Source organism: Sinocyclocheilus grahami, unplaced genomic scaffold (assembly GCF_001515645.1).
Source record: "Sinocyclocheilus grahami isolate Dianchi unplaced genomic scaffold, SAMN03320097.WGS_v1.1 scaffold71.1, whole genome shotgun sequence".
Lineage (NCBI taxonomy): Eukaryota > Metazoa > Chordata > Actinopteri > Cypriniformes > Cyprinidae > Sinocyclocheilus > Sinocyclocheilus grahami.
Genome location: NW_015505250.1, coordinates 1,546,114 through 1,557,070, shown reverse-complemented (window position 1 = coordinate 1,557,070; position 10,957 = coordinate 1,546,114). Strand labels below are relative to the sequence as shown.

The 10,957-nt window shown below is 36.6% G+C and overlaps 1 protein-coding gene across 1 annotated transcript; it reads left to right on the top strand.

Moving 5' to 3' along the window:
* The first annotated feature begins 2,614 nt into the window (after nt 1–2,614).
* LOC107585526 (isthmin-1-like) lies at nt 2,615–10,646 on the top strand. Its single transcript, XM_016272571.1, has 3 exons — nt 2,615–3,804; nt 7,125–7,340; nt 10,341–10,646. Exons 1-3 carry the CDS (start codon nt 3,670–3,672, stop codon nt 10,644–10,646), a joined length of 657 nt encoding a protein of 218 aa, XP_016128057.1. The 5' UTR covers nt 2,615–3,669.
* Nucleotides 10,647–10,957: the final 311 nt, after the last annotated feature.

Genomic DNA, 10,957 nt, shown 5'->3' with positions numbered 1-10,957 from the left:
TCTCCATAGAAACTCTATTTACTACAGTGAACACCAAACATATAGTAATTACCTCTGTGACTTTCATATGCTACAAAAGTATTTGTGCTAACAAGTAGTGTCTGCACATGTTTTACCAAACTCTCTGCTTTGAATAAGACAAAACTTAATTGTTACGCTTGAAAGAGACGCAAAATCGCTGTCTGAGCACTGGAGCTCAACATGCCAACTATGTTGCACACAGGCCAATATTCACCTTAAACTAGCAATTAGTAGAGAGATGCACATTCCACAGGTGTGGAGTAACCACTTGATTAATGCTGGGAGGAATCAAGACAGATAGTAAATGCTGCAGACTGATGGGGTCTAGTCTACACTTGTTTCACTCATGTTTGAAACAATGTTTGTTATTTCAAGAATACCAACACCATAGTGATGAAGATTTCTCAAGGTTGAGATGAGAAACTGGGGTGGGGGGGTCTTGGGGACTAGACTCTTTGCACAATGCATGTTTTTGATTTCAGGGATACAGTGGAGGTAATTGTTGTTGCACTGGAAAACATTTGCAAATAGATGGAAAACAACATTTATCAACCAAGAGATGTCCAACACACAGCCATAATGGCAAGCTCCTCTGCCTGTCAGAAATGAACTTTTTTTATTGTTTTTTTTATAAACATTCAGTCTCTCATTTTATATATATATACACATTACCAATGAAAACTTGTGAAATATGATTAAATATTGCAATTTAAAATGTATTTCTATTTTAATATATTTTAAAATATAATTTATTATTTTGATGGCAAAGCTGAATTTTCTGCAGCCATTACTCCAGTCTTCAGTGTCACATGACCCTTCAGAAATCATTCTAATATGCTGATTTGATGCACAACATTTCTTCTTATTATAACTGCTGAAAACAGTTGTGCTGCTTAATATTTTTGTGGAAGTTTTTACCGCCATTTGTGATAAACTGAATGCATCTTTGCTGAATAAAAGTAATAATTTCTTCAAAAAGAAAAAACTGACTGACCTCAACATTTTAAAAACTTTTGGAAATATATATCAATAAATATTAGCTACGCATTCATCAGCACTAACTATTCTGACAGCTATATCTGCAGAGGCACAAAACTAAGACTAGATTGACCTAGAAGAATGATATATTCTGAAATATATCAAATATAGGCAACAGGTTAAAACTGTGGAGACATTTTAATGTCTGTTATTCTTAGTGACATTTTCACCCCAAACCCAGGTTCATATCTGACCCTGTTGTGAAGAAATGCTTGTTGAGAATTACAGCATCCAGCCTTCACTATTGTCTTTGAGGTGGTGTGGTGTAGTTGTAAAAGATCTGGGTCAGCAACTGAAAAATCTGAACTTTGCAAAGGATGACTCATGAGCTATCACAAGGTATGTAAACTGAGATGAATGACTTATTCTTTGATTATTGACATTCAGAAATTCTAACAGCCCAACTTGGGAAAAAATCCTTGTTTATAGGAAAATCAAGGATGGACACACATTTCAGCAGAAGAGCACAAACACACACGCAACAGGATGGGCCTCTCTTCATCAGTTTACCCCCACCCTGTGTGTCAGAGGGTCTAGCCAGTCTGGAGAACAGATGTCAAGTCTCCTTCCATCTCCTTTGCTACCAACACAGCAATGTGCTGCTCCAAGAAAACATCTGTCTAAGCACTGACCATCAGCAAAAGAGCCCCACGAATTGGCTCATCCGCCCTTTGAAACTTGCAAGTCTGTGTGCCACTGTAACTGCAAAGGTATTCTGAGCCCTGCCAGATTCCTCTCCCTTTTTCTACTTGATCAACAGCACTAAATGAGATCATTTTGAAATGTTACTGAGATGTGAAGTGTAAAATGATTATTTAGCTCTGCATACCACCTTTTCATCGATGCAGATTTGTATGCTTAATCAGAAGGTAGACAGTCCAAACAAACATCTTTCAAAGTTCAAGTATTCTTGAAAAAACATGAACCACTTTGAACCACGCAATACACAAGTTCAGGACAAGAGCTGCAACATTTGTTGCACTTTTTTGATGTGGGCTCTCAGACGACCCATGAAGAACAAACAAATGCAAATCATGACACATCTCGTCCCCTTCGTCCTCACATTCCTGAAAGTGTGAAATTTGGAGGAGGGAAAGAACCCCTCATGTTACATCACCTCTCAACTTAGAATCTACAAAAAGTTCATTAGCACTATAATCACTCGAGCAAAAGCAAGGCCTACAGGATTTTACAAACCCATTAATCACTGTTAATTAGTGTTTTAAATTAAATTAATCATGCTTAATCACTCAAGTATTTTGCAGAAATGACGTAGAGTTGAGTAGAATACTTCTAAGGTTTTAAGTTAGAAGTCTAATTTCAAAATGCATGTTTTATCTAGCAGTATTTATTAATTATAATATTAGTTTGCTCAAAATTGTCTTAAATTGGGTTACTTTTGTGAATTGTGTCCTCTATAGATTCCAATTTATGTATATATATATATATATGGCTTCTAAATTGTTATTTTTAGCTGTTCCACTGTATTCATGATAGAGCAACACAGGACAGATGAAGACATTTTGTAGGTGTTCTGTTGATGAGTGCACATGGAGCATGATGGGACATGAAGGGTTAAATCGGTGGGGAGGGGAGGTGACAGCAAACCAAAAGAAGAGGGGGATATAAAAACACCAAAGGCTTCGTGGGCACGAGTCTGACTGTGTTTGTGCTGGACTAAAGATACAGAACGACAGAAGGGAACACGCACACACACACTAGTACTGAGCTGTGGTGTCGTGTGTTATTTGACAGCGCGCGTTTACGCAGAAGGTGAATGTGGATACTCTTGCGCAAGAGCAGCTCATACACCCTCCTGAGGACAGAGCTCAGATGAGTTAGTCAGAGGAGGAACTTTGGATCTTGATCACACTGAAAATGGGCTTAGAGTGAACTACACTTCATCCCTGAAGACACAGTGGCATTTGGAAAGGATGACAGCACTTCGCGCAACGCATAGGAGCGCAACAATGTACCCAAACCAGACGTTTTATAGGCCTATTAGACGTGAAGGACAGACCACGAGAATTTGAAGTGGATTGAACTGGGGAGACTTTGTGTTTTGTATTTTCAAACATAAGAAGAATGCTACAGGGTCTCAGAATTGTGTACTTGTGCCAGTGTATCTGATTTACCTGCGCACAAGTAAAAGCTTTTCCTCAATGAAAAAGTAAAACTTTATATATCAACATATAATCTACTTGCTTTTGCATTTTATACTAATGTTAAAAGAAAAGTAAATACCTCAATGGAATGGTACACAGCTTTGGAGTTTGTGGAACTTACTTTTCTGTTTTTTAAAGGTAATTCAAGTTCTTTTTGGACATCAGGATTATACCCCTTTTAAGAACAGGCGCTATAGATCCATCATTGATCTGGTCAGTTTTCAAACGTGGAGTGATTGGGCTTCTTTGAGATCATTTCTAGCCAGTTACTCTTTTTCCCGTGAGTATTGCTCTTCTGGACCCCGAGGTGGCTCCGCAGTGGTGTGGCGGCTCCTCGTCCGCGGCGGATCCGGAGATCGGAGTGTCTGCAGCGGCAGGAGGCGGCAGCGGAAGCCTGGCAGCGGCGGCGGTGGCGCAGGGTCCTAAGAGCGCGCGAGTGAAAAGGATGGTGCGGCTGGCGGCGGAGCTGCTGTTGCTGTTGGGACTCCTTCTTCTGACGTTACACATCACGGTGTTGTGGAGCAGCCCGCTGCAGCACGGAAATGACACTGTGAGCTCCGAGCAGGACTCGCGGTTGGCGGTGAGTTAATTCTAACTCAATACGGGTGAATTTTATGAAAACACGTCCAGATCATATTTCTCTCCGAAATCAAAAGAAATTTTATTTTTACATTAAGAAAGGTAAATCTAATTGTAAGACCATTAAGGTTTTTCACATTTATTTATTTATTTAATACCACACTGAATTTTTTTTTTCATTCATCCAATTAAAACAATTTAGGGTAATGATTCACATGTATATTTTTTAACTTGAGCCAATGAAAAATAAATAACTTGCTCTTAATTTTTCATTGGCTCAAGTTAAAAAATATACACTGTAAAAAAAATTCCTACGATTTATGGTAAAAAAAACGGCAGCTGTGGTTGCCGAAATTTTACCGTAAAAAAATACGTAGCAACGTTTTAGGTTTTAGGGTTTTAACTTAAATTTACAGTTAAATACCGTATTTTCATTAACTGATATAATGTTAATATACCAACCTATTGAAGTACTGAAATCTGTTGTGCACCTTTGTAATACACTGATAACCACCAAATGCAGGTGGTAATGAGAAAGTCACATGATGAACCAAAGCCCATCACTAGCATCTTTTAGATAATAACATATATAGAAGGTGCACAGTGTCATTCACACAGACACTAAACACCATCATGGTAACACACATGAAACTTAAATAATGCAATAAACATTCATTTAACAACATTAGGTGTAACACACAACCCTAATATACAAAACTGATAAGAAAAAACTAAGAAGAAACATAGTTATTTCAGCAAAAAAACAAATTTGAAATGTAACGCAGAGAATTCTGGGAATGTCAATTTACGGTATTCTACCGTAAAATTTATGTCAAATACATGTAATGTCCGATACAGTTTTTCACCGTGTATAGTAAGGGAATTTACCGTTAACCATTTAACAGGTTTTTACTGTAGCATTTTTACAGTCTTTTACCGTTAAATTCACAGTCATTTTTTACAGTGTACATGTGATTTGAAATGTAACGCAGAGAATTCTGGGAATGTCAATTTACGGTATTCTACCGTAAAATTTATGTCAAATACATGTAATGTCCGATACAGTTTTTCACCGTGTATAGTAAGGGAATTTACCGTTAACCATTTAACAGGTTTTTACTGTAGCATTTTTACAGTCTTTTACCGTTAAATTCACAGTCATTTTTTACAGTGTACATGTGAATCATTACCCTACATTTTTTTAATTGAATGAATTAAACATTTTTTTCAGTGCATAATGACAATTTGTCTGGGAAATTTCAAGAAAAAGCCACAAGGCAAAACGAAACACTCAATAAATAAATATATAAATCTATTGTGTCGCCATTACGATAATATAATTTCATTTGACTGATTAGTTTATGTGCCTTACAGTAAATAAATGAAAAACATGACTTTCACCATCTCTGCATTGCATCACTGGATAGATAGATAGATAGATAGATAGATAGATAGATAGATAGATAGATAGATAGATAGATAGATAGATAGATAGATAGATAGATATGAATATAATATGCATATATATTGTGATGGTAAATCAACCATAACATCATTATTGGTAATGTTGCACAGATTCATGCATTGTTATGTATCTAGTCAGGTTTTGACATAGCATAGTTCAAACTGGACTGGGGTTCAGCCAAGGTCAGCGATGGTCTCTTTCTCTCTAGCTGACTAGCTGCAGGCTATCGTTTATCACCACTGGTCCATCAGTGTCACTCAAGCATCCTGTTAATATATTCTTGCTTCAAACTGTGCATTTGCCAAGATTAAAAAAAGGGGAAGCCAAATATAGACCCTATGTGTTCAACATATTGGTGCACAGCATGATTGTGGCCCATTAAAACAGAGCAGGGTGACTTTCAGAGCTACAGAAAACATTCTCAGTTTAGATTGTGCTTTAGTGCCGTTAGCCGAGATTAGACCTGGCTTTAATGAGTGTGTGCAGATTTCAGCTAAAAGTGTTCTGCCATCTGTTTACGGCGCAAGTGCAATGCTCCCAGAGACCAGACCAAGGGGTCAAGAAGGGTTTGAGATCAACAGGGCTTTGTTGGGTGCATTAAAAACCCTGCGGCTGGCTTTTTGATGTATTTTTAGCATGACACCGAGATGCCTTTGTCAGTCTGCAAACATTGGCATAACACCATGATGAATGTGTGTTTATCCACTATGGTGGCTCTCTTGTAGAGGAATAGCAGTAGCAATGAGATTCAGCTGAACAGTTAAATTATGTTGTTGTTGTTGTTGTTTTTTTTATTATTATTATGTAATTCTTCAACAGCTATATTCCTAGTTAGAAACCCATGCGGTTTGAAGAATGGTGTGTAATGTTTTTGTAGGAACTGTAAAATGTACAGACTACAGTTGTTCATGGTATCTTAGGCCCATTTACACCTGATATAAAAAATTAATCTCCAGCAATCTGATTGTTGATTAACTTCCTGAACAGATTCGATGAACAAACCCTCCTAAATAACAAAACAAAACATTGTAGCTGGTTTGTTACTTGTACAAGGTTGTCTACCAGCACTAACCAGGGGTGCATTTCACAAAAGCAACTATGGTCGCAAACTCTGTCATTACCAATAGAGTCCAATGGAACTTGCGGCCATAGTTAGCCAATGATGCTTTTTGGGAAACACACAAAAGGTTGGCCACGACGGTCAAAACCCAGCTGATAGTCAATTTTTTCAAACATCTAGAGCAACTAACGATCATAGATGATTAGCTTGAGCTAGCTTGGGAACACCATTCCATTCTAATGCGCTCCTTCTGTCCGTGAAGTCTGATTGAGACTACTTTTTTGCGAATTGAGCCTTAGCCACTTTTAACCACCCTCATCCATATTTAGTATATGTCGGGATGGTGCTTTTTTCTTGCTGGAAAGTTACACAGTGTAAATATACTTCTACACTGAGTCTGACATCAATTGTAGAATGCCCCCTGAGGTCAGGGTGGAAACAAGCTGATAATTGAGATTCATTTTTGAATCTGTGACAACAAAGAGTCAAGAATTATATACAGAGGGATGATTCACACTCAACAGCTTCCTTTGACATTTATCTTTATTCAGAATGATTCAAGTCTTTGATTATCTGTGAGCCAGCTGGTGGGTCACACAAAAACTGGGTCACAGGTTTGTTCTGATACAGCAAGGAAAAGCGATATGCTAAATAAAAACAATAAAATGCAACTTGCATATATAGTTAGCATGATACAAATAAACAGCCTTTTAAAAGGGAAAATAGATTTCTGAAAAGCTGAAGCAAAAACCAATTGATCTAATTGTTCTATGGTTTCTGTTATTGTTTTATGCAGATTAATGTCAATGCAGAAAGCAGTTCCTCTGTTCAGTTGGGGCCGGGTGACAGGCAGTCCTGGGTGCCTCATATTCCAGCGTCTCAGCCCTGGGTTCAGAGTCACGGGACAGGGGGCAGCCTGCAGAGAGATGGACCAGGAGCTTTTCTGCTGGACCTGCAGAACTTCCCTGATCTTTCCAAAGCTGATATAAATGGGCAAAACCCCAACATTCAGGTAGGAAGATGCTCAGAATCCATGTGTTTTCCTTAGATTTACGAAATCACTTGCAATGTTCATCAGTGTCACATATAATATAATATTTATTATTCATGTATAATAAGGTGTTTCTCAGCACGTAATAAACACATTGCGTAGTCTTTGTATATTTTATATGTCTTGGTTTAAAAAAATTAAATAAAAATAACTGTAATATTGTGGAATATTGCAATTTAAAATAACATTACTCTATTTTCATATATTTGTTTTCCTTAGATTTACGAAATCACTTGCAATGTTCATCAGTGTCACATATAATATAATATTTATTATTCATGTATAATAAGGTGTTTCTCAGCACGTAATAAACACATTGCGTAGTCTTTGTATATTTTATATGTCTTGGTTTAAAAAAATTAACTGTGGAATATTGTGGAATATTGCAATTTAAAATAACATTACTCTATTTTCATATATTTTAAAATGTAATTTATTTCTGTGATGCAAAGCTGAGTCCAGTCTTCAGTGTCACAGATCATTCAGAAATTATTCTAATATGCTGATTTGCTCAAGAAACATTTCATATTATCAATGTTGAAAACATTTGTTGCATCATATTTTTATGTAAACTGTGATTCGCTGCCATTCAAAGGTATTTTTTATTAGTTTATTTATTATTATTTATATTATAAGTATGTAATACTTTTATTCAGCAAAGACACATTAAATGAATCAAAAGTGACAGTAAAGACATTTAAATGCTGTTCTTTTGTTCTTTCTATTAATCAAATAATTCTTGTTTTCAACATTGATAACAATAAAAACCATTATTAATAATTGAGCACCTATAATAATTGATACAATTTGAATTTTTCCTACCCCACTGGCAAATAATTTTTAAGCACAAATCTAACAAAATAACTATTTGCCAATGAGGTAAGACATAAACTTAGAATTGGGTAAATTAAATATACATACACTCTAAAAAATGCTGGGTAAAATAGGGACAAACCCAGCAATTGGGTTGTTTTGACCCAACGTTTGGGTTACTACCCAGAAGATTGGGTTAAACATTTAACCCAACCGCTGGGTCAAAACAGCCCAATTGCTGGGCTTGTCCCAATTTTACCCAGCACTGGGTTTTATTTAACCCAGCATTTTTTAGAGTGTAAAATTTAAGAAAACTAAATAATGCAAGATACTTGCAATATACGGTATATTCTCAAATTATTTTACATAATCTATCTAGGTTTTAAGCATGTTTAGATTTTTCAAAAAAGTCAAAAAATAATTGTTAAGAAAATATTTTTTTGCTGTGCACAAACACAAAGACTTTTAAAGGAGACATGGCTGACCAAGCAGATAAAGTAAAATCTCAGCAAACAGAAAGTGGCAGAAAGCCCTGATGCACTTCAGCACTTCTTTTCAAGAAGAGAGCCTTTTGGTCCCCCCGCTTTCTCTCTCTCTCTCTTCACACACACACACACACACACACAACCTCTAACATCCACCTAGAGTCTTAGTAACCACATGCACCTGCACAGCACCGGCTGCCAACTAATCCACCACAGGCTTGATCCACATCAGAAGCAAAAACATGTGAATCTTGACCAAGAATGGTCGAAAGGATAAAGTGTATCGATGTCTTAAGATGGCAGTTAATATGTGTGCGTGTGTGTGAGAGAGAGAGAGAGAGAGTCTCGGGGGCGGGGTGGGGGGCATGGTTATCTTTGATCCAAAGCATCATCTGGCTTTCATGGTCTTAAGGAGGCTGAGAGGCCCTTTGAACTTGATGTTTAGGTGGAGAGAGCAAGAGAAAGAGAGGCTACAGAGGGGAAGCCCACTTGCCCCAATCTGGGAGGCACATGTGTTACTGGTGGGGTGGGGGTGTCACTGCAGAATGGCAGCCTCTCAGAGCGAGTCACGGAGCATGACCATAACCTAAGCCAACGTCCATCTGGACCTCCACAAGATCACACTACCCCTTACTGTTTGATGTTCCACAAAAACCCTCTCTCAGAACAACAAACACCCTTGATCTGTATGATTATTCTCAACATGTGCAAGTAAACAAATTAGATTTGCAATAAAAGGGACCGATGCAGACTGCAGTGTTTGATTTAGTTTTATAGCACAGCATGAAATTACTGTTTTGAAATGTTTCTTACAAAAGGAAATTGTTGGAGGTATGGTAGTATCAAATGGTACTACCATAGTACTACTAAAAGATTAAAATAAATAAATACATAAAGTAATTGTATATACAGTGTATATAAATAAAATCACAATTAAATATAATAAATATATAATTTATATAATAGATATTTTGAAATACATTTCTATTTAAAATAGTTTTTAATTTAATTAATTAAAAAAAATTGTTTTTATTTATATTAACAGTTTATGTATACACTTGAACAGTAGTGTGTATGAATGAAAACATTTATTTAAATGAAAATTATGTTTATATAATTATATTTATTTCAAAATATTTAATATATTTTTAAATAGCATGTGAAATATCACACATATCAAAAATACAGTAAAATCAGTTTAAATATGTTTGCAATTTCAAATATATTTCTCTGTTTTAATGTATTAAAAAATTTAATTTATTCCTATGATGTCAAAGCTGAATTTTCAGCATCATTACTCCAGAAATCATTCTGATATACTGGAAACACTTCCTATTATTACCAATGTTGAAAACAGTTGTGCTGCTTAATATTTTTGTGGAAACAGTGATTCTTTTTTTTTATGAATAGAAAGTTCTAAAGAACAGCATATATTTGAAATATAAAGCTTTTGAAACATTATTAATGTCTTTACTGTCACTTTTGATCAATTTAATTTGTCCTTGATGAATAAAAGTATTAATTTTAATTTAGGATTATTTAAGTAAGCATGAACATGTAATTCATATGATATATTTGAGGTATTAAATCCCTGCAATAATAACAGTAAGTGATATTTTCCTCATTAAACACGTCTAATGATGGTATCCTTTAAAATCTTTAGGTTACCATAGAAGTGGTGGACAGCCTGGAAAGTTCGGAGCCAGAGAAGGGAATACGCAAAGAAAACAAGCCTGGCTGGGCGGCTCCTAACTGGAGGAACTGGTGGCAGCGTTCGTCTTCCTCATCCTCATCTTCCACGTCCACCCCAAAGGGGCCCGACGAACAGGATTACCCCTACGAGAGCAACACGGAGGACAGTAACTTCCTCAAACCGCTCGGAGACTGGGAGCGAAGAGGGTCTGCTGGCACAGGAAGCAGATCCCAGACTGAATACGGTACGTTGCAGACGAGCGTGTGTATGTCTTAATGAAGGGCTCTGCAAAGCATAAATATGGCTCTGCCATGAGGTGATGGAATCTGTAATTTGCTCGTCAGAAGATTTATACTGTCACTATACCAAGGACAGCGCTTCTTACGGAGTCTTTGATTGTAGATTGCATCCTGTAAGAGACATATTCCTGTGTGGCAGAAAACACTCCTGAACATCAAAGCAGGAGAGAGAATCTAGTCCTCCAGTCTAATAGCTCTCTTTCTGTCTTTTTTGGTGAAGTGGAGTTAAATGAGTGAATGTGTGTTGCTGTCAGAGACTGCAATTCATGTCAAACGCATTCTTACCCT